Source organism: Lineus longissimus, chromosome 5, assembly GCF_910592395.1.
Source record: "Lineus longissimus chromosome 5, tnLinLong1.2, whole genome shotgun sequence".
NCBI lineage: Eukaryota > Metazoa > Nemertea > Pilidiophora > Heteronemertea > Lineidae > Lineus > Lineus longissimus.
In genome coordinates this window covers 22,405,011-22,428,911 of record NC_088312.1, presented here as the reverse complement: position 1 = coordinate 22,428,911, position 23,901 = coordinate 22,405,011, and the positions used below count along the sequence as shown (strand labels likewise).

The window sequence follows — 23,901 nt, the reverse complement described above, 5'->3', positions numbered from 1 at the left end:
GCTTCAATCTTTTCTAGACGGAGCTTGATGAAGTGGTAGATGTGTGGAACAACCACCTTATTCGACCAAGTCGGAACGCACACGTGCCGTCTGGACGTCCTCTTGTTATGTACAGTGTCCCAGAGATGTATGACGTGGATGATTACTTGCAGGAAGTCGGCCAAAATGAGTTAAACGTGTGCATTCCTGATTGCATCTTTAAGGACCACAATGCGCCTTGCGATAGTGACATCTCTGAAATATGTAGCATTTTGATGGAGGAGAACAACCTTAATATGGACGATACCGACGCATACGAGAGATTAAATCTGTACACATGTTTGCGACGGCTTCTTCGAAATGAATTGCGAATTTAGGGAAGTAGGACCGACACCATTATGTGTTCACAATGCGAACACCATTTTTCCCTTTATTGGACAATGTAATTTGAAAACTGTAACTGCAACTCGAAATCGGCGGCAATTTTCGTCCCTAGTTCGATGAGGAAATCAGTAATGAATAGGGAAGTTTAATAAGTGTATAGTTACAATGTATACAATACATGTATTCGAATAAGTTCTGCTCAAATATGTTAGACTAAAGGACTCAACACCAATGTTTACACAATATATATTGTATTAAAGAAATTGAGAATTACTACAGTAATTAATTTACTCAATATTTCCTATATACCATGTATACAGGCGCAGGGAAAATATGGACTGAATCAATCCTGTCCTTGTACATGTTCTATTGGTTTCAATTTTCAAGAACACAAACACGGCCATATTTGCTGAATTACAGCCACAAACAAATGGTGAATGTTGGCATGGGATAGCCCGTCGGATGTCGCCAGGAGATGACATTGGCAAATGAAAAGGGCTATATACCCGTTATCCTTTATTGTTGCCGAGGCGTCCTCTTCTGAGAATACCACAACGGCTACAATAGGAGTACAATGCTTTGAACTGTTTTCCCGACAGCCGACGGTTTATCCCGTGCACACAAAATATCATCAACACTTTACGGCCAACAACTTTTGACCCTGTATACATCTTGGGTACACTCTAGTAACGTATATTCTAAAAAAATCACTTAACGGCCACCAACTCTGCGACCATATAGTTCCTGGATTACAATCTCTGATGAAGTATAAAAAACGTTTAACGGCCACCAACTCTGCAACCATATAGTTCCTGGATTACAATCTCTTATTAAGTATAAAAAAAACGATTAACGGCCACCAACTCTGCGACCATATAGTTCCTGGATTACAATCTCTGATTAAGTATAAAAAACGTTTAACGGCCACCAACTTTGCGACCATCTGGTTCTGGATTATAGTAAAATATCAAAAAAACGCCGAAAGGCCACCAACATACTTTGCGACTCTATAGTTTGTTGGACTTCAGACCACATTGAATTAGACAATGTCCATAACCCAAATCCCACTTTTAAATATGTTGGTAAAATCAGACCTGAAGTCTGGGAAGCTGTCGTAGTCTGTCTGCAATTTCAGAACACAGCCGCAGGTGTGGGCAACTGGGCAACGCGTATACCCCCCATTGCCGCTGATATCGACAATTACAGCGTCTGTAATTAGAAGGTCACATCCTGTGCAGAATCTGAGAAAATTCCCCATGTCCTGTGGGGATAACTCACGAATGAACCGTTTGAGATGATTTCCAACAGCCGCTTGTGCAGGATTCATGTTTTCAGGCAGTTTGATTGTCGCGAGAATGGCCTTTGGCGTAGGCACCAGTTTCTTACAGATTTCCTTGTAGTTGATGTTACATATAAATGCCAGAACGGGCTTCCAGCATTCAATGATGAAGCTGGGCTGCTGTACAAGCTCCTTCAATGCTATTTCTCTTACGATTCGTTCAATGCTGGCGGCACATGGCATTCGGCGACACTCGTGTGCATCGAGTATGTCTATCAACTCCTCCTGGTCCACTGAATCAAAATTATCTAGCGCTTTGCGAAGTGTTTCACTCTCGCTGTCACCCACAAAATTCAGAAATACAGACACTACATCTGTTTCACTCTCGTTCCCGGATAGCGCAGCCTCCATGAATGTGGGAGCAATCGATGTTGGGAAGTAGCTGGCACTTCTATACCCCTTTACGAGGATTCTCGCTACTGCTCTCCATTCGTCCTCTTGGAAGTCATGCCTCAGAAAAGGCACTTTATACTTGGTTCCCAGCGTGCACTTGTCATAGAATTCCTTCCAGAACTCCGTTAAGGTGTCTCTTAGGACACCGACACCAACTGCAGACTCTTCTTCCCCATTCAGAAGAATTCTTTTGCATGTAATATCCTGCTCCATGATGCTACCATCTTTAAAGATGGTAATTAAGTCCGTCAAAACCAAGCCCTGGTGCACTTTGATTGTTGTCAGGCCATTAGAAGAGATCACAAGCTCGTTACGATTACGTCGACATAAGCCTGGCACTGGTGCAATCTCTGGTAGATTATCCGCGGCAGTATCTTGAGTAGACTGAGAGCCATCGACCTGACCATCATGGCCGGTTGGCCTGAGATCTGGCAAGGTATCGTCAATGTCCGCAGCAGCAGATCCTTCAACTGGGCCGAAGTGGACTTCCGAATCCTCTGAAATGTCCAGGTTTTGGGCTGGGTCTGCCAGTGGATATGATACCTCACACTCGAATGCTACTGCAGGAACTGTTGGTAGACCTAGATCCGATATCGGCGTGCTTGTGCTGGGCATGCACTCAGCCTGTGCTGCTGAGCCTGCAGCTGCAGATGGCAGTGATCTTTGTTGATGTTCACCTGCCCCGCTAGTTTCCTCCTTCGCATCAGAAAGGACTTGCGAACACAAGTAGAAACGCAAAAGCGTTAACCTCGTTTTCCCATAGTGTTCCTTGACAGTGAGATCAGAATCTACATCGTTATGTTGAAAATCTTTCAAACTGAATCTAAACTTTCCAAGTTCACCCTTGCTCGATACTCCATCAGGAAAAAACAGAGCCTTTGCGACAATCAGCAAGTCCTCAGCTTTGAAGTCCATATCTACATTGAGTGACCGCGTCCCCCCGCCCTGGTTAGTGCGCACTTGTTTGTACTCGAGCGTGCCCTCTGCTTGCTCCGTCACCATAAGCCAACCAAGTTCGATCCGCCTTGTCTGTATCCTGGATGTAGCGGAACACTGATTCTTGTCATCTTCCATGTCGTCATCCAAATTGTTTAGATTCGTCTTCGACCGAATGCGCCGTTTAAGCCTAGCAAGCAATGACGATTTTCTTTTTTTGCTGGTGTGTTTCTCTCTGCTCTGCCGTTGTGAACAAAAGTTCCTCAAGGCCAATCTGTCACCATATCGTGTTACGTACTTGGAGAGTTGGTCCTCACTCATCAGTGGAACGACATGCTCGTCAATCTGCAAAACACAGCGATGCAATCCATAAAACATTTTTGTGTAACTTTGAATTGGGAACAATGAGACTAACATTGATCCATCGTCCATGACTTTGGTTAGACTCTGAACCCAGTCTCTTTTGGACTGCGGCATCTCTCATCGTCATCCCCGAGACTGGGAAATTGTATAGGATTGACTGCAGTATAGCCAAACGACAACCACAACGATGCCTCGGCACTTTGCCAACCAATCAGATGTTATCACAGTTTTCCGCCCCGTCAGTGGACTTGACATAAATTTATGCATCATGCAATAGACAGTATGACACCAGTTGCTGTTGAAAGCGATAGATCAAATGATACTTACGCCATCATCTCTTAGCCGCTCGAAGGTTTCTTTATCTAGTCCTCTACTCGCAAGAAATTCCTTTACATCATCCATCGTGCGACTTTTGCACCTGCAGTTGAAGAAAGTGACAGTTCTGAATGTATGGAATGTGGGCAATTAAATGCTGTGTAACGAAGTTTCGCCGGTTCTTCTTACCAGGCCGGTAGTTAGTTCAAATCTTGGCAATGGCAATCGCAATAGCAATGTACCAAAAGAATCTCAAACAGCTCCTACAGTATTTTTCATCATTTTCCGGCTTTTAGGACGTGGCTCTCATGGGACAAGTGAGTCCTGCTCAACAGTACTGCATAGTATTGTATTGTAGATATGGGGCAGCTTCCTAGATAATGACTCATCAGTATTGTAGGCGGACTCCGTCCAGAAATTATGGAACGTCCCTAATTGTCAAATCAATTGAAACTCAAGGATACTCAATACATACTTTAAGTACAGTACTCAAAGTCTGTCAACATGAATTGTTTATGAACAAAATATATGACGAGACGTGGGGACAGCACACTGGAGCACCCTGTTAGCACAGACATGAGGAGGTTACACATAAATGTTTTAAATTGTTTATTAATTCAAATCATCAAATTCAACAAAATAAATCCCAGGAGTGACGTCATTTCAATTGTGTTAATGATCCAAAGAATAATGATGAATTGTCACCATCAATAAACCCCTGTTTTATAGCATTTGATATACTAAGTAACACATTGTCATTGCCTAATGCCAATCGCCAAATGCCACATGCCAGGTATTGAACTACAAACCCTTCGTTGACAATTACGGGCTTAGTTGATTGGGCATACAATTCACATGAAGCTCAGGCAGGCGCCAAATATGTTGACCAAACACTCGTCAAGTTCGGCAGTTCAGAGGACGGGTAGGACGGGTAGGCCTATAGGCCTACAACCAAGTGGCGGTCGGCAACAGCAGTTAAGCGGGCAACAGGTCTCGTCCCAAATAAATGATGAGGGCATCACATCGGTGAAAGAATCACTTTAACAGCTCAACAGATTCTGTATCACTGTCAGTTGCATTCATTGATACCGAAGCCAGTACAGCTTCCAATGCATACATTGTATGTACATATATATATATATAGTTAACGCCCAGTTACACTGAGGCAACCGTAGCCTCAGACTACACCAGCATGTTTACCTCTATACGTGGTTGGCCTATATAATATCTGAGCTCTGATGATTGCATCATGAGGTATGACTCTCCATGATAGCATTTGGACCCAACTACGGCCTGCAAAATGTAGAGAAGAGATTCAGATAAGTGAAATACTTGCCTGAATTATGAACTCTTACAACTCAAGCGCAGCAACACATGTCGTTGTAAACACGGCTGTGATTGGATTAAAAAAGTCGCAGTGCGAGTTTGCAAAGTCGTAGTGCGTGTTTGAAAAGTCGCAGTGCGAGTTTGAAAAGTCGCAGTGCGTGTTTGAAAAATCGCAGTACGAGTTTAAAAAGTCGCATTGCGAGTTTAAAAAGTATCATTGCGAGTTTAAAAAGTCGCAGTGCGTGTTTAAAAAGTCGCAGTGCGAGTTTATTATTTTTTTCACAATGTCCCCTCCGGGCCGCCGTACTTTTCCATTCGTGAATCGTGATTTGCTGGAAATTTTCAAGACATTTTTTATCATTCTTTGTATTCCTGTGACTGTATATTGATTTTCACGTGAGATTTCCAAAGCAAATGTTTTGACAGTTCATGTGTACATTGTATACCACCAGGGGCTATGCCAGTGAAGCAGTTTGTCAATCAATAAACAAGCAGTGCATGCCTGTCACATAGAGGCCTACCTACTGGAGGGCCTTTGTCATTGCTGAGGGTAGATGCATATTTACTAGGAGAAGGAAAATAGCTAAGAACGATGGATTTTGATAGACTCAACCATGATAGGGCTCGGACAGCACCTGGGGTCTCGCCCTCCAAATCTCCACGTCTCCCCCCTGCACCGCTATCTCGGCCAGGCACCAGCAGCAGCCAGCTGAGGCCGAAAAATCTTCCCATCATAGAACACCCGCTCTCTCGACTTGGGGACAGGAAAAGTTTGAATATCAATGGATTGGCGAGTCGCTTGGGACATGATGATGAGTTCTATTTTGGGGGGCGCGGTGCATCATCACCGGAGTTACCACCTGTTGGGAGGAGGATGTACCAATCTGTTGATGGACTTGACTGGACGTTAGGTAGGTGAAGGTTTCTTCAAGTAAATACTCTAGTTTTGGCCTCCAGGACGTGAGCATCGAAATGTGAATAATGGAAAGTCAGATGTTGTCTCCACAAATAATGACCCAGCACATTTCTCATTTTGTCTCAAATTATTTACAGTGGCACCTCCTTTAGTGGACACCTCTCTATCAACACGATCAAGGAACCCTCTCTCTAAAAGGTCACTAGTAATAGTCCCAAATTCATTGTTTCCATCCACTTCAAACTCTCTAATAAAGACACCTCTCTAATAAAGACAGCACTAATCAGTCCTGAGGATGTCCTAAATAGAGAGGTTCTACTGTATTTAAGTTCTAATGTCCAAGCAGTTCAGAAAAATGAGAAAGACTTGTTTTTCTTTCTTATGGAAAGCGAGGTTTAATTCAAGCCTATTGACATTGGCTGGGGTTGATATGCTTTTTAACAAGTTCAAATAGGCTTTACTCTAGTTAGAGATCAACAGTAAATTTACATGAATCAAGATGATCTTGCCTTCAGGGTAAAGTTTTGTCGTACTTGTATCTCCATTACAGATCGTTCAATTTTGATTTGCATATATTTCTGGTTGATCGCTGTAAAATTATCCCAAAGGATGCATCAGTTGGTCTATCTGATCTTGAGCATTTTTCCTCTTAAATCTATGGCGATGATTGAAAAACTGAATGCTGCATTCCTCATCGAGATCACATCTCGTAGAAAAAAACACACAGATGAAATACAATTTCTTTTATTTCAAAGATCAGCTAGACATTTCTTTGTGGAATTGAGCTTTGGGTGACACTGCACGAAATAGGTTGAAATCATGAGTTAATTTGGCTTTTTTCAGACTCATCACGATCAGAAAGAAAATTCAAGAAATATGATACGATTGAGAACCAAGCGAGCTCAAGATATGGACCAGAGATGGTGAGTTGTCCCCCGTCATCACCAAAGACAATTCGTAGTATCTAATTTTGAGCCCCCACTATATATCTCTGCCTCTCGGCCTGCATCTTGAGCCATGAAGGACCGGGTTTAAGGCCACTAAAACTTGCTGTCATGACACCTTTCTTTTGTTGCTCCGACACCTTATTCTTGCATGCACACCAGAAGAAGTTTTAGTTCTTTAGAAAGGGCAAAGACCTTAATAGGCTATGATGCTCCAGATGACGATGATGATGATGGTTATTTTCGCCACCTATTTCAAAAGTCTACATGGTTTGTGGAGCCTTGTCACAGACTACATGCGTGTCCTTCAACAATGTTGACCCTTTGTTTTATATTTTTTACACCTTTCAGAAGGGGTATACAATTCTCTCACTTTTCCTAATATCAACCAATCTATTGCACTGCCAATGTGTAAGATCTACCAGTAACACATTAAGAGGGTCATTTTGGCCTATTAGATCAACTACTAAATGGTTAGCCTTCTAGATTCAATCTCAGCTCTGAACAACTGTTGTCCTCTCATTCAAATAGTCTGCGGTTATATGGCATTCAGGGGTGGTCTCGGTTTTTGATTTATCACAAAACTGTTATTTCTATTCATTATATTCTTCATATAAATCTATTCTTAAAAAGCCATGAGTTCAGTCAAGCAGTGTAATTGTCAGACATATATTTCACATGGAAAATAATGAGAATCACATCATATAGAAATAGTTCTCCAGTGGTATTGCAACTCATTATTGAAAGTTAGTTGTGTTATTTTTGTGTCTCAAAAAATGATTTCTGAAGATGTTGTTACACACAAGTATTATACAGTCAAGTCATGCAAGCCTTGAGACATGCAAGCTTTGATTTTTTATTTCCTTTTGATGATAAGTTAATTGACTATCATCAGACGTTTTTTTCTAAGCTCTACAATTCTTCTTTTTGTTTTACACTCATCTGTTTGACAGCCTCATATGATAGCTAACACCTATTTGAGGACTTTTAATCAAGACCGCAGTTGACAGAAGTTGGAAAAATCTTTCCAAAATAGTCCCTAAAATCCAAAATTATTCACTTCTGCTGAAAGCCCAGTTTAATATTTTGAAGCAGGGCCTCTAGAGTTCAGGGTACTCCCAAGAAGTTGGATTTCATTGATCTTAAACACCATGAATAAATCTTCATGCTTCTAATCTTTATCCGCACTCTCCTGTCATTTCGTTTCAAAATCTTCTTCATTTGTTATTTTAAAAGAGATAAATGCTTTCTTCCAGCTTGAAGCCCTTATAAGAGAGAAACTCATTGGGGGTACCCATGGATTAAAACATTTATTCATGACTTATGATCCCAGTGGAGAGGGGATCGTCACCAGGTAAGATGATTTTAAATACCTACTTGTAAAGCCATGTCACCTTTGTTTATAATATAAACTATTGACCCTTGCCAACAACTTGTTTGTTGAAGTCATTGTGATCAAATTCTAATCATGTTTGTCAAGACAGGGCCGTATTTAGTGTGACGAGGGGGTAGAGGGCTATACTACCTCCATATGTTTTCATGCTTTTTTGAGACCAAAAGTGATGTTCTCCCCAACTCCCAAAAGCCTGCTGTGCTAAGTTACACACGGCCCTGCAAGACTTGCCTGAAATTCATATCCAATCGAAATATGAAAGTTTAAAGTATTTGAAAGCTGATAAACTGCCCCCATGCCTTATATTTCTGATGGCGATGACCAATATCTAGGCGTCCATCTCATGACTGAGTAACCAGAAATATGCTGATCTTGATGGTAACTGATTCCTTTTTTGAACTTTTCCTTAATTGCAGAGAAGCCCTTTTGAGGATCTTATCATCAATGTGTGGCTATATCACTCCAGAACAACTCAGTAAACTCTTAAGAAAGTAAGTTTCAATTGATTTCGACATAACTCAGTTTCATGCCTTTACTTTGCCCAACTGAAGTATGCAGAAGAAATTGATGTTTGTCCAGAATTCCTGATGTTACAGCCAACATTAAGCATGTCAGATGTTTGTTTTCTATCCCGTAAATTAATAGGGAGGTGTCCTGATTACAAATGGTGAGCTGTATTTGTTGAAATTCGCGACAATTATTTGAAACTCTCTTTTTTCTGATACTTATCATTGTTACCATTTCAGCATGGGTTGCCAAGGTGCTGAGAAGATTCCATTTGAGAGGTTCATCAACTATTTTACCCATAGTGGGGTAAGTACTTGGGTTCGTTACTTTTCCTCAATTGCATGCTGTCGATGGGGTATTGTAATTTTTCCGAGCAGCAAATATTTGATAACTTTAATTGTTTTTCCAGCCGTCACAACATCAGTGGATAACGCCAGTGGTGAGCATGGACTTACAAACGATCGGCCGGCCAGACGCAAGCGGCCGTTTTCAATGTCAAGAAGACCATTATCTTTCGGCTGGATTCTCGAATAACATCATCAAACAGAATCTACAGAGTGGGTAAGTAGGGCTGGTCATCTTTGTAGGGTGCCAATCAGCAACTACTGCGGGATGTAACATTTCTGGATTTTGGAGGATTGCTGTTTAATTTCACAGTAGAAATGGAAAGATCTTTGTCTCGGCCAATTTGAATCCTAAGTCTTGTTGTTTTTATACTCCATTAGATTTGGTGATAAAAACAGGTACCGTTTTATTCTGTGTTCACAACTCTAACTTCGTCCATGTCCACATTTTATATCGAAAATTCTGCTCCAGAAAATCTTCCATCCTTTTCACTGAAGTCAGACTGTCAGTTCACTCTTTCATCCGATTCGTCTTAAATTTGCCTCACCCATAATATTTGATACTTTTTCACTAAAACTACTTAATGTATTTGTCCTTCATATTGCATTTTTGCTTAACTGTGTTATAATGAATAAACAGTGCACATAATTTTGAATCTAAACTGTTCGTTTTCCAGAATTGTTAAAAACTACCAGTATGTTGTGTTAAAGGGGACGATATGCACGAGCGTGGAGGTCAAATTGTTGTCTTTGTGTATCTGGGAACATTGTCGTGTTTGATTCAGAACTAACTACAATGTACAGGAGAACCTCTCTATTAAGGACACCCTCGGGACTGACAAGTGCTGTCCTTGATAGAGAGGTGTCCTGAGAGGAGAGGTCAAATTGAAAGGAAATAACCAATTTGGGACCAAAACTAGTGTCCTTAACAGACAGGTTGTACATAATAGTGAGGTGTCCGCTAAGGGAGGTTTCACTGTATCTGAATGGATGGTTGGTGGATGGTTTCAAAGAACTCTGAGATTGCAAAGACCCCTATTGGCGACTTTGTACAATTTAATCTGACCTACCAGGCTCCTGCCTATAGCCTCCCTTTAATGGTTGGGAAAACCGTAGCATCAAGTGAGAAAAGAAAGCTGCACAAAGGTTTAGCGTTCCTGTACTATCACTGTTTTGATGATTTCGACTTGCTATCTGAATGTAACATTTCGTTCTTTCAATTCATTGTATGTCATTATTGATCTTTATGCACTTTTAGACAATTATAGATGATGTGAAATGGCTTTTAGTGGTTCTGAGGATAATTTGGCATAATGGACCACATTAAATACCTACTCTGTTGGTTAAGAAAATTGAACTTGAATTTCAACAATGCAGTTGCGAACTGATATTTACAAAATACTAAAACTGCCAATTTTTTCTCTCCAAGTTTGTACCAAAACTGCATGGCAATAGCATTCCGCGAAGTTACTATTTATAGCTCACAAGGTCATTTGCATAAGATATTGATGACGTTTTAGTCACGTGACAGTCGGACATCGACACTAATTTCTACGCATTTGAGCTTATTTCAAAGTCAATTATCTTTGACCCTGCATTGTTTTTAGCATGAATGATACCATAGAGTCAGAGATAGAAATATTCAGAACAATTATGTAGTATTTCCAACACTCGGACATGTGCCAGATTGAATCTAACTGCCCTAGTTAGAAAGCCTGAATCCATTACGAAACCGCATGTTTGTCCGACATTGCCTGTAATTCAGCGATGGGGAAATAGAGGGCAGCAGCTGCAGTGACGTCATCTTCGCGGAATGCAATTCTATTTACCTTAGCTTCAAGAAAATACAATAAACACAAACTTGGCACTAAAAGTAGTAGAAGTGCAGAAGATATTTTACTAACAATTTTCATATTTCAAGTGTCTCTGTGAGTTACTACTGTTTTCTAATGTGTGTGTGTTTGTGCTACTTCTTCTTTCAGTACGTTCGACGTTCACAGGCTGTTTCCGCCATCTTGTTTTGCCCCCGACGGTCTTATCCTTCCTCCGTTTCTAAAAGAGGCCATACAGAAAATGGGTATGCGAATGACTGAAGAGGAATTCCAAAAACTTTGGGATAGGTAAAGTTTGTGATGTTTTTAATGGAGCACAGCACCTCATTGATCACACCCAGGCGCAGATCCAAGGGGGCAATCGGGGCCCTTCCCACCCTGATTTAAGAATATCCTTGAAATCATCAATGACATTTCAACATATTAAAAAAGTCTTTAAATTTGACCATACAATACTCCTTCGAGAACTTTAAATCAGGACCACAGTTGATTGAAGTCGAAACTCATTTCCCAGATTTTGATAGGAAATCTGGAAATTTAGTTTGTTCTCACTTCTGCAAACTGACGTGTTCATTTAAAGTATTGCATCAAGTAAGGGTCATGGATCCGCCCATGATACCAACCTCATTACTGCCGATTCCTTTACTTCATCTTCTCAAGTCGGGTCTTGGATCCGCCCATGATACCTACCTCATTACTGCCCATTCCTTTACTTCATCTTCTCAAGTCGGGTCTTGGATCCGCCCATGATACCTACCTCATTACTGCCCATTCCTTTACTTCATCATCTCCAGTCGGGTCTTGGATCCGCCCATGATACCTACCTCATTACTGCCCATTCCTTTACTTCATCTTCTCAAGTCGGGTCTTGGATCCGCCCATGATACCTACCTCATTACTGCCCATTCCTTTACTTCATCTTCTCCAGTCGGCCAACCTTTCACACATCAGTCTGGGTCATTCTCGACTTTTTCAGTTATATTGACAATGGACTCCCTGGTCAATGCTGATAGTCCCCCTTTAAACCATTTTTGAGTTTGAGATTAAACTTTTGCCCTCTCATGAATTGAACTTTTAGGATATTGTTAGTCATTATAAGGTCTTGTCATACCTTAGCTGTCACATGTAAACAAATCATCACGTGGTTGTACAAGAATGTAGCAGATATCGTACATTTTCAAACAGACAAGCAACTGACATTTGCATGCTGCATGTAAAATCAAAACAAAATATTCCACGCTGTGTCCGGATGCTGTGCAACTGAAATGCCGCGATCGTTGTTGCATGTCTGATTGACTTTGTTTGAGGGAAGAACTGAGTGATGGTCAATCACATCGATATCGTCTTTCAATCACTGATAAACCCTCACAGTTGCAATCTTTGTGTATTGTTGTTTGTTGATTGGTTACTATGGAAACGTGGACCCCTGTCCATTACCATTGATACCTAGCTTTTTTAGGTTGCATGACGTCTGCTCCCAGTACAGATATCATTTCTAAGCAATATTGAATTGAATCCGCATATCATTGCTGGATTGCAGTCATGAAAACATGACATTTATACTTAGAATAAAAAAGAACCATACAAAATGTTCCCGAAAAGGATATTAGGCCCTGAAGGGTCATGTTTAGGATTTTCCATTTTTGATTTTTTTTTGGTAGAAGTTATGTTGTCCTAAGAACATATGCTTGTACACATGTCAAAATCATATTAACTTCTTATGCACCAGACCTCTTCTAATTGCCCGTCATACTCAGTAGTTCATGTCACATTTTGCAGACGCGGGACTTTACTCCAGCTAATTAAGTTTTCTTACACTACATAATGCACAAATCATATTGTTAACCCTTTACCCTTTCTTCACTTTTTATTCGACTCTGTTTAAGATTTATATCAAACGTTTAAATTCATGCTAAAGTATACATTTGAACATTGGCACATGTCTGCCATTAACTAGCAAACTTAGGCCCTTTCAAATGTTAATCCATGCTAATCCACTGAGGATAATCCACAGATTAGCCATTCAGTCTGATGCCTACATATTTTCACTTTCTCTGAAAGCATTTAATTAGGCTACACTTGACTGGTTTATTAGCTTTTAATAAATTGGGCTTAAAATGACCCAGAGCTCTCTTAATAATGCTATGAGCTATGATTTGCACTCCCTTTAATGTTAGCCTGTGCTACTAATTGGACATGTTATGAACAAATCAATGCTTGTATCTCGAGTATTTTGTTATGAATGATATTTCAAATAAGAGATTATTACCTGGGGCAGTAAGGTAGAATGGGGTTATTGTAGCCCCGGTTTATTTGTAGCCCCTGCATTGTTTGATGCATGGGGATGTCAATCAATATCATAGGCAGGGGCTACAATTTTTTTAATTCTTGGTATGAATGTAAGCAAGAATTCTTGATACTAGCAAATAATTGACAATTAATTGGCCCTCTTACCCCTTGCTTTCCATCTAGACCCCCCCCCCCCCCCCCCGAAGGCTTGCAGATTGATATCCCCAATTATGCCTCGAAATATACCGGAGACAATCACCCATCCCTCCCCTGTGGCTACTTGTAAAAAGCATCATTGACTGTACAAACAAATCTTTCCAGGTTTGATCTCAACGCCACTGGTGCTATCAGTATGCAGACATTCTTCAAAATGGTTGGCCTTGACCCTCAAGGTCACTCACGGACAATACATCAGCGAGGTCGCTACAAGGAGGTGTCTTTACGAAGACAACGACATCAGATTCCAACAGCGCCACCTGAAGAGCAAGCAGAGTCAGAAACTGGTGACAAAGTCGTGGAAAATGGTGTGGAGGATCCTGGGAAGGCATCACCGGATAATGCAGCGCCCTCTCCACAGAAACTTGTGGATGAAAAGGAGGTTGCATTCGAACGAAAGAAAATGGCCATGAAACAGAAAGCACTCAGTGTGAAGCCGAAATTTGAATGTGTGATGGACATGCTTCATTATCGGGTAGGAATCAATTTCATTGTTTCCATTCAATTTGACCTCTCTAATCAGGACACCTAGTAAGGACAGCACTTGTCAGACCCGAGGGTGTCCTTGATAGAGAGGTTCTACTGTACCAACTCTAATGTCAGAGCCTTGAATACAAAACTGTTGCTTTCTTTCCTAGTTTGAAGAAGTCTACATGGCAATGCTGAAGACGTTTGAGCTATTTGATGAGCAGAAGGACGGCTATCTCTGCCGTGGAGATTTCAGGAAAGTGTTGAGGGAATTTGGCTTTCCAATATCAGCAATGGATTTGGAGGGATTTATGGCCAAGTGAGTAAAGACCTGAACAACTTTAGTACGAAAACACTGCATAGCTATCACAGTATTTGGAGCACGCCAGCTTGCTGTCAAACAGTTGTTTACATTACAATTTGCTTATAAGTGGATATGCTGAAAAGCTGTTTACTTGAAATATCGATTATGTTGCTTGTTAGCTCCAATGTACTGTCACGTCTGGCTGCAGTTATGAAATCAAAGTTACCCAATTTTCATGGAATTCATTACCCAATTGCAGTTAGATATAATATGATGGATAAAATGTAAAGCGCTTTGAGCGGGCAAACGGCCTGGATACTGCGCTATATAAGACGCATCATTATTATTATTTATTATTATGATTCCCATATCCCAAGTATCCTGGGTCATTCCTTTCTTCAACCATCCCGAAGCATTCCCAATGCCAACTTATGACCACAAATCACACTCTTACAAACCCGATAACATCTTAAAAGTGCAGATCACAGATCCTGCTGATGACTTTCAATACCCTTCTCAGTATTCCAATAAAGACTTATCCATGAAGAATCCTTCTATTCCGTATAATATCCTTTCCTTCCCTAATCCATTTTCTGTTCCACTTGCCCGTTGTCTTCAGGTTGCATCTCAGGTCAGTTGTATTTCCATGTGTTTTAATTCACCTCTGGGATTAACAGTAAAGCTTGCATTTATAACTTACTCTCCCGACATCATAAGGAAAAAAGATTTGGCCAGCACTATTCAAGCAAAAAGTTCTTCCCGCAGTTATGAAGAACCAAAAACCTATTGCTATTAAGAACAAGTCTAGAGTATAGATGATAATGCAAGCTTTATGAATGGTCCAGTTTTCAATTTTCAGCAACATTCTTACCCGGAAATTTTATCCAGTTTTTGCATGTGTGGTTCTTCTTCTTTCACTAAAAACAAATTTGGTTTGGATTTCTCTAACCGAATCTCTTGCATGCTTCTATTTCAGTGGTTTCCCTAAGTTATAATGCACATGTGCGACTGGTGACTACAATCTCTTGCATGCTTCTATTACAGTGGTTTTCCCTAAGTTATAATGCACATATGCGACAGGTGACTACAATCTCTTGCATGCTTCTATTACAGTGGTTTTCCCTAAGTTATAATGCACATGTGCGACTGGTGACTACAATCTCTTGCATGCTTCTATTTCAGTGGTTTTCCCTAAGTTATAATGCACATGTGCGACAGGTGACTACAATCTCTTGCATGCTTCTATTTCAGTGGTTTTCCCTAAGTTATAATGCACATATGCGACAGGTGACTACAATCTCTTGCATGCTTCTATTACAGTGGTTTTCCCTAAGTTATAATGCACATGTGCGACAGGTGACTACAATCTCTTGCATGCTTCTATTACAGTGGTTTTCCCTAAGTTATAATGCACATGTGCGACAGGTGACTACAATCTCTTGCATGCTTCTATTTCAGTGGTTTTCCCTAAGTTATAATTCACGACTGGTGTAATAATGTACGACTGGTGACTACAAAACAAAGACCATAGAATAGTAGCCTGAGACCAAGGATACTTTCTGTCAACCTTGATAGCCCGCAATAGCTGTAATTCATCTGTAATCCGATCATGCAGTATATCAATTTCTGCCTTCATTTGACTCGAACCTCTGCATAAATATCACAACAAAGCTGACTTAACCGCAGATGTTGCTGTTTCCTTTTCATCCATTATCAACTTCTTCATTTCAGAATGGCTCTCCGCTCAGTACAGGGTATGGTCAACTACAAAAACTTCCTGTGGAAATTTCAAAATCGTGCCAACACAGGTCTAGTGAATCGGGTGGTGAGCACCGAGGATCACGTGTAAGTGAAGTGCTCTTAGAACTACAGTTGTTGGAATAGACAAGATCGGCTGAATATTCTGTGTTCTCCAACTCCTGATAGTTACCTACCTTCCGCTGAGTCGAAATTTCATAACACGAGTCAAACTTCAACTGGGGCCTTAATTCCACTAAGTCAGATATTCTACCAGAGTCAAAATCTCGGAATGATTTTGTCTGTAGTTTTTGCCTCGGTTTTGGTCTGCATTTTAGCTCCACCCTCACGGTTTTGGTGAGACAATCAATACCGACAGGGAGGTGTAAATTTTCTTAAATCCAAAGTGTTTTTGTTTACTTCAGATTCCAGAAGCAGACGTTACCCCCCATGGAGGAGAACATCCCCATTGACCAATTAGAGGCAAGATTAGTCGAGTGCTTCCACAAAGACTTCCTCAAGTTGCTCAGTCACTTTCGGTAAGCCGACATTTGTATCATGTGCGCCACCAAAAAAACACCAATTATTACCAACACAACAAAATGTTTGAAGGTCACAGCCCCATCTGGTGAGTTTCCAAAAACACTGGACTTGTCTGCTTGTTGATTCATTAATCTTTTTTGCAGAAAAGCAGATAACTATGACTTGGGCGTCGTTAAACAATACGAATTCAGAAATGGCGTGGAGAAAGTCTTGAACTTGAAGATGACAGACAAACAATGGCATGAGTTGTTACAAGCGGCCAAACCAGATGGTGATGGTCTCGTCAACTATAACTCTTTCTTGGAAATATTCAATTTACAGTAAGTAGTCCAGATGTCCAGATTGAGAGATCACAAAAACTAAGGTCTTCACAAGAGCAAATCCAGCACCCCTTGGGGCACTTGGTTATATGTGACCCGCTCTACCAAAACTAGGCGCTTGTTGCATCTGAACTCGACAGGTTGATACGGACTTGTTGTTCATTTCCCTAATGTAGACCTTTTGTAAAATCTATTACAAACTGATTTGGTCACATTTCACAAAAGGTCTACAATAGGGAAATGAACAACAAGTCCGTATCAACCTGTCGAGTTCAGATGCGACAAGCGCCTAGTTTTGGTAGAGCGAGTCACATATGAAAACCCAATATTTCTTACCAATGTTGTTCCCTGACATTTATTCTTCTTCAACAGGCCTGGCACATGGAACCGCAAGCTCGAAAATGGCTACTGGCTGACGAAGGTTGAGTGCCCAGTGGCTCCACCAGAGCTGAAGAGGCTGAAAGAGGCACAGGAGGAGTTCAGGAAGGTACAGGAAGACTTGGAAAGGAAGAAGGAACAAGAGAATAACATACTGGAAGAAAGGATGACAGATGCTAATGCAGAAGGTGGGGAGGCTGGTCAGAAGAGGAAACAGCCAGTTAGGCCATTAGAAGAGGTAAGTCTTATACATATTTGTGTCCGGAATCTCTTATATTACAACTGTCACCATCTTATGAGTTTTGTTTGAATTGAATATCCCTGTATCTGAGTCTTGCTTGTTCTTCCATTGATGTTTACAAGGGTTTCAAATTTTCTGTCTTTGGTTGAAGCTGTCGAAAGTTTACCAATTTCTATTACTCAAGCTATCACAATTTTTATTGTTTTTGTTGAGAAACTTCTCATGTTGTCTTCCAACGTACTCATTTGAATTGAGATTTTCACTAACTGTTGTAATAGTCACCACTCAGGATCACTTGGCCTGATTACTGGACGTTTTCAGCATGTTCTGTCTTCACCACTCGGGATCACTTGGCCTAATTACTGGACGTTTTCAGCATGTTCTGTCTTCACCACTCGGGATCACTTGGCCTAATTACTGGACGTTTTCAGCATGTTCTGTCTTCACGTTTGCCATTTCTTCGTTTCTAGTTGTATAACATTTTGGAAGATGTGTTCCGGGATAGGTTTCACAGCATTGACAAGGTTTGTATCGACAAAAAAAGTTCAATTGAAAAGTTCAGAACAGCCTAGTTTGGTAAAGGAAAGCTTTGCTTGCAGACAGTTATTTGCTAAAGAATCACAAAGCAACAACGTTATTGCAACTGCTTACCAATGTTAATTATTTCTTTCTGTTAGCTCTCTGATCATCGCATAGAAAATGAGAAACGTATGCTGTTACATCTTGACCTTCAATGTATTGACATTGCTCAGCTTCCAGACAGCTACGGAGGCAATACTGTGGGAAGTTCAGTATGATGCTGTTATGGTTGGCAAATGAATCTCGATAGAAATACGCTCACTAATTAACTATTTGTTGTTTACTTCAGGCTTTCAAGAGATTAGACAGACGGTACACAGGCCGGATTGACAAGGAACAGTTCAGGAAAATACTCTTAGAGTAAGTGAACTTGCTGAGTGCCTGGAAGTCACGCTATTTTTGCATCTTTTGCATTGGTAAAATGACTCCCCTAAGGACACAAGCAGTAGATTCAAAGACAGGGATATTTCCTTCTTTTGATAACCAAGTTTGACCTGACCCGGATGAGATGGATCAGATCTTGTTAAAGAAAGTTAAGCTGTAGTACCACATCTCAACCTTGTCAAGTGACTAGCCAATGTCACAGGTTCATGATTATCTTCTTTCAGATGCCAAGTTGACTTGTCACAAGATGAAATGGAGGAGATCTGGGTGTCGTTGAAGCTTGCTAAAGATGGCATGTACAGCTACAGAACTCTCATCTATCAGTTCATGACGAAAGCCAAACAGCGGGGACCACCGCCAATCAAGGGAAAACTGCCAATGGGTAAGCTCCTGCTTGTTTCAGTTGACAGATACATTGTATAGTCAACCCAGTGCATGTAAAACTCCCTGAAAGGCGGCCTATAGATGGCGTCAAGTATTATACATGATGTGCCAGAGTAATATTGCCAGTGACATCTAGTGGAATTCCATCACACTAAGTGACATGGCTGTTTGATGCGTCCACCATTACGTAAGCCGGTGTAACATCTGTGGTTGTTTCCCATGTGTCAGTGTTTCCAAACAATAGGCAGCTAGAGAGACCACGACTTTTCAATAGGGGGGATACACAGAAAAACTTGTCAATCTATTTTTGAGCGTTCCCAAACAATGAGGGGAAACACTCAAAAATAGAAACACTCAAAAACATTACACCGGTGCTGCTAATAGCAGATCTGCAGGTGTAGGCCAGGTGAATACGGCCTCTAACTGCAATAACAAAGCCCAGTCTTTCCCATTTATATCTTACCTTCATTACCCCGTTTTTCTCCTCTCAGATTATGATCCATATCTTAGATTCACACGAGGTAAATGTTGGTGTTGGTTTCCCATCCCAGTTAAAGTAAAAACCCAATTGCTGTGCTATTAACCTTTCCATTTCATTTCTTGTTCCTCGTGTGGGTATCACGGAACCTCTTACATGGAAATAGCTAATTGGTTTTAAGGTATTCCCATCAAAGTTAACACTGTATCAACTCCTAATTTAACATTCGTCTCACTTTGGATTGACATACATGTATATCAGATCACTTCTACAACAGATTTTAATGACTTTGATACTTAACCGAGTGTTACTAAGAATTTGTGAAGGTTTTTGAGACTAATCACATTCAGATTTTCAGGTTTCAAGGTTAAATTAATATTCATTTGGCAATTTGTCTCACGTGGCAAGGGTTCTTACCGTCTCTAACCCCAGATGCATGCAGGGTTGTGACTCCCTCTTAACCAGATGCGTAAAAGGTTGTGACTTTCTCTAAACCAGATGTGACTCACACTAGGTACTGCCTCCAAAGATGTGTCTGTCTCTATAACCAGACCTTTCGCCCACAGAGATACAATCAACAGGCCTGGCAAGGATGGTACCTGCCATGTCCCTGAGTCAAGTGACATTCCAGTTTACTGATAACCATGGAAAGAGAAAAAGAGAATCTGGTTGACTTATCTTCAGCTGCCAGTTACAGGACGTATTTTCCCTTAAGGCTTTGCTAGCCCTTGTTACTAATGAGTGTGTTTTGATTCCTTTGTGCAGAGAGTACAAAGGAAGTGATAGAAGACATGAAGAAGAAAACAATCGAGAAGAAGGAAGAGGAGATGAAGGCAGCGGAGGACGCCAAGAATGAGAAGGAGGTGCAACAACCCCAGAAGAAAACTGACCCGGTCTTGGAGAAGATACGCAAAGATGTAAGGAAGCAGTCAAATTTGATTCAAAGTAGTTAGGACGTGCATTCCTACACACATTCTTGATGAAAATCTTGTTTCATTGCAGGTGGTGAGGAACTGGGATCGCTTGAAAGCTGTCTTCCGATTACTTGATAAAGATGGTTATGCGACGATCATGCAGGGTGATCTTGACGACATCTATAAGCTGTTGCACCTGCGGGTATCAACAGAGGACCAGGAACATATTAATACTCATTTCTGCAAAAGGGGGAGGTAGGCATAGGTGTTGTATTCCGTCAATATTTCTTAGGCTTAGGCAATTTATTTTTGCAGATTTCAAAACAACTTCAATTCCAATGATACTTTTTCGATTGGAAAAACAAAACAAAATTGCAATCTGCCAGTATCCGTTGTAACTTAGTTTTCCATCCACCAAGTTTGGCGCTGTTCGTCCAGTTTTGCCTTACACGAATATTGTTTTTGAAATTATAAATGCTTCCCTTTCTTACAGGTTTCACTACATTCCCTTCATGCAGTATTACACAGATGCACCACCAGCCCAGGCTCCAATGGCAAGACGCGCACACTACACGACGTATAACAAGATGTCACACAAGTTAGAGAAGAAGGTTGGTATTTTGTTTACCCGGGATTTTCTTCTTCTTCATGTTGGTGTTAGTTTCCCAAACGTAGCTTGATTCTGCAGGCATCAGAAGAGATGTTTGGAATTCAAGAATAAGACTTCCTGGCCTTATATCTAATGCCAGTGGCACACTCACTGTATTCTTTATCCAATTTTCTGACCATTGCTCTTTCAGATCCATTGTTGAAGTCATAGGCCCTTGATATGCTTATTCAGAAAGTTGGATGAAGAATATTAGATAGTATGCTGTGGCTACTAATGTCTTTTATCAGTTCTCGTGACCAAAAATCGCATCTCTCAGTAATGTGGCTAAAAATCCCTGTCTTTGTGAACCAAATCATTGCCATCCTTTTCCATTAACCCTGTTCCTTTGTGACTTTAGACCCAGGCGATGGTGAGTTTGACCAGGACATCAAATAACCTTGAGACACAGATCGGAAACCCAAGAGGATACCCCCAGCTCTTGGGATTTTTGCCCACCTTTTCTCGAGAACAGGGGGTTATAGCTATCTGCTGGCTATCCCAATACTCCTTAGACTTCGAATCGGCAGAAGTTGAGGCGAAATGTCCTGATCTTGTATTAAGTTACGCACGCTCGTGAATCGGTACAGTGGCAGTGTAGTATGTACACGCGTAACTAGATACTAAATTTAGATATTTCGTTCCAACTTCTCAAGTTCCCGAAGGAGTACATGTACAAGATTAGGTCTATGACCTGCCAATGTACAGCTCACACGATAATTGTTTTTGAGTGTGCCATTTAACATTTTCTGTTCATTTTGCTTACGTGTTTAGCTTGAGTCGGACAGAGGGATAGTCTGGGATATAATTCAGCAAATAAGACAAGAGGTTTGAATCCTGTAGCGCTCTGAACCCCTGCTGTATCTCAAAACTGTATATTACCCTCGCGTGTAAAGAAATCCTTGTAGGCTGCGTTAAGATCAAAAGCAGAAATGATCCTAGACATTTCTTATTGTAATATATTTTGTAGGCTATGGCTAAGCCACGATAATGCTTATATCACATAGGTACGTCTAACAGAATTGCACTCCATACTACCAAAAATTTATAAAGACTAAGAATGTGGAAGCCATACTCCAGCATCTTATCTCGCATAAGGTACCAAATTCTGACAATAGGGGGCTTTTAGAAGATGAATCGGTTCCTGTCCAGAAGTTATCATTGTTATTGGCTGGATTTCCAAATTCCTACATGTCTTAGTCTTCCTTAATTCTTGATAGTATTGTAAACCCTTTCTTTTTGCCGACTAGATGTTACAAACCATCATTTCAATGTGAATCTTACACTCTAATCATTTTCATAGCCTCTCGGTTGGCTGTTCCAGTTGTTGGTCTGACTTTTTTTCAAATAAGTGGTTTGCAAAAATAGAGGGTGTTACAGCAGTCTTATTGATCACAACAACTTCAGTCATCTCTTCTCTGAGAGTGTAGATATCTTCTCTTCTCTATTTGCATGAAGTTTTTTCTGTATTTTGTGATTCTTCATTCTTTGTGACAACATTCAGTTTTATCTGTACTACTCTCCGATCACGTCAGGCAGAAAACTGTTCACCAAAACTTCATTGTTCTCCGCTTGGGGTGGTTTTGAGACTTTCGAAAGTGTGATTTACCCCAACAATTAAACCATGCTAGCACATCTTCTATCAAGAGTCTAATTGGTCATATCAATAAAGGTTTTGGTCATTGTATATCTTAGGCACCTTTTCTGCTTTTTGCATGATCTGTCAGGCTTTCGAGAGTAAGACGGTTCCTAATCTGGTCATCCCTGTATTTCAGCTCCTGAAAGAATGGAAGAATGTCAGAAGAGCTTTCCGTAAACTGGACCCCAGCCGACATGGTTACCTGGATGCGAGTGATTTCAAACACGTTCTAAGTGCCTGCAAGATCAGCGTGAGTGATGAGGACTTGTTTCAAATCATGTGCGAATTCGACACGAAGATGAACGGGAAAATTTCATATGAGGACTTCCTGGCTCAGATCTTGTCCACTTATTGAGAGACTTGGAACTGATTTGGATAACTTTTTGTTGTGGTTCACCGAAGTTCTAGTACAGAACATAAGATAGCTCGATGAACTTGCATAAGTGTTCTCTGATTGTTGTAAAGAGAAGCATGTAATGCCAGTGCCAGTCAGTTTTTGGGTAATAGTACATGGTATTGGGTGATATGAATAAAGACTAGCGAATGCTTTTATCTAAATCTCCATGTACATTTACACTAGGCCTTTCTGTACAAAACCGGAGTAAAAGCATTTGCTAGTCTTTATTCATATCACCCATTATCTGTATCCCTGTATGCTGATTATAGTAGGCCTAAGAGACACCATGCTTGTGAAATTTTGGAGGTTTGTACTAGCAGACTGTGATATTTATGTACTGTGTTCACTCAGTTAGATGAGCTAGGTAACACTCCTAGTTCTTATCAAAGTTGAGGGGTGATGCTCTTTTTCGGGACATGGAGATGAGCTGAAAATAGCTGTTGGGAATCGGGATATTCGGCGTCATTCTCACAGCATTGGCAGACTTAATTGAACGGACACTGTACTTTTGTGAAGATGCACTGTATATTCATGTCCACCTAGCTATACATAGGAGTAGTACTGTCTAGCGCAAATGTGTTATCTCTTCAACAACGTGTCTTATACATTTTTTGAAAATAATGTAAAGATTTCCCTCTTAGATCCAATTCATATCATACACCCAAGCAATGTTCAGTTCACCCAAGCTAATCTTTATACCAGTCCAAATGAAGATATAGAAAGATAGACGCACCAAACACATGTAACCATAAACAAGACTTATATTGTAAATTATTAAAGAAGACCTATTTTTAATTATGTACTTGTTTTTTTCTTCTAACTGTCTACCTATTATTGGACCTGGCATTTATATAGTGGCTATTATGGCAAATGCCTTAGCCAATGAGGGTGAATCCATTGCAAGCTACTCAAGTTTCTCCCTTGCCCTGACAAGGCACCAGGTTCAGGGAACATCAACATCTCACCTGATGGACGAAGCAATGTCTTGTTAGGTGTCTTGCTCAAGGACACAA

At 40.7% G+C, this 23,901-nt stretch overlaps 1 protein-coding gene across 3 annotated transcripts; it reads left to right on the top strand.

The window, feature by feature from the left end:
• The first annotated feature begins 5,347 nt into the window (after nt 1–5,347).
• On the top strand, nt 5,348–23,684 carry LOC135487904 (EF-hand calcium-binding domain-containing protein 6-like). Of its 3 annotated transcripts, XM_064772125.1 has the most exons (22): nt 5,348–5,946; nt 6,795–6,874; nt 8,152–8,249; nt 8,705–8,779; nt 9,035–9,101; nt 9,205–9,356; nt 11,122–11,259; nt 13,582–13,951; nt 14,115–14,263; nt 15,980–16,093; nt 16,411–16,524; nt 16,672–16,848; nt 17,221–17,464; nt 17,938–17,991; nt 18,336–18,406; nt 18,655–18,812; nt 19,306–19,335; nt 20,058–20,209; nt 20,295–20,461; nt 20,700–20,817; nt 21,627–21,680; nt 22,628–23,684. In XM_064772125.1, the coding sequence occupies exons 1-22, from the start codon at nt 5,628–5,630 to the stop codon at nt 22,844–22,846; spliced, it is 3,120 nt and encodes a 1,039-aa protein (XP_064628195.1). In that variant the 5' UTR covers nt 5,348–5,627; the 3' UTR covers nt 22,847–23,684. The 3 variants fall into 3 exon arrangements, with proteins under 3 accessions (XP_064628195.1, XP_064628196.1, XP_064628197.1); XM_064772126.1 differs by lacking the exon at nt 19,306–19,335; XM_064772127.1 differs by lacking the exon at nt 21,627–21,680.
• Nucleotides 23,685–23,901: the final 217 nt, after the last annotated feature.

What these genes read in the sequence shown, in the direction of transcription:
- LOC135487904 (XM_064772125.1), top strand. Translation starts at nt 5,628, where the DNA reads ATGGATTTTGATAGACTCAACCATGATAGGGCTCGGACAGCACCTGGG. An exon ending in TTGGAAATATTCAATTTACA is followed by an intron (nt 16,849 to 17,220) that starts GTAAGTAGTCCA and finishes CTTCTTCAACAG; the next exon opens with GCCTGGCACATGGAACCGCA. An exon ending in TGGAGAAGATACGCAAAGAT is followed by an intron (nt 20,210 to 20,294) that starts GTAAGGAAGCAG and finishes GTTTCATTGCAG; the next exon opens with GTGGTGAGGAACTGGGATCG.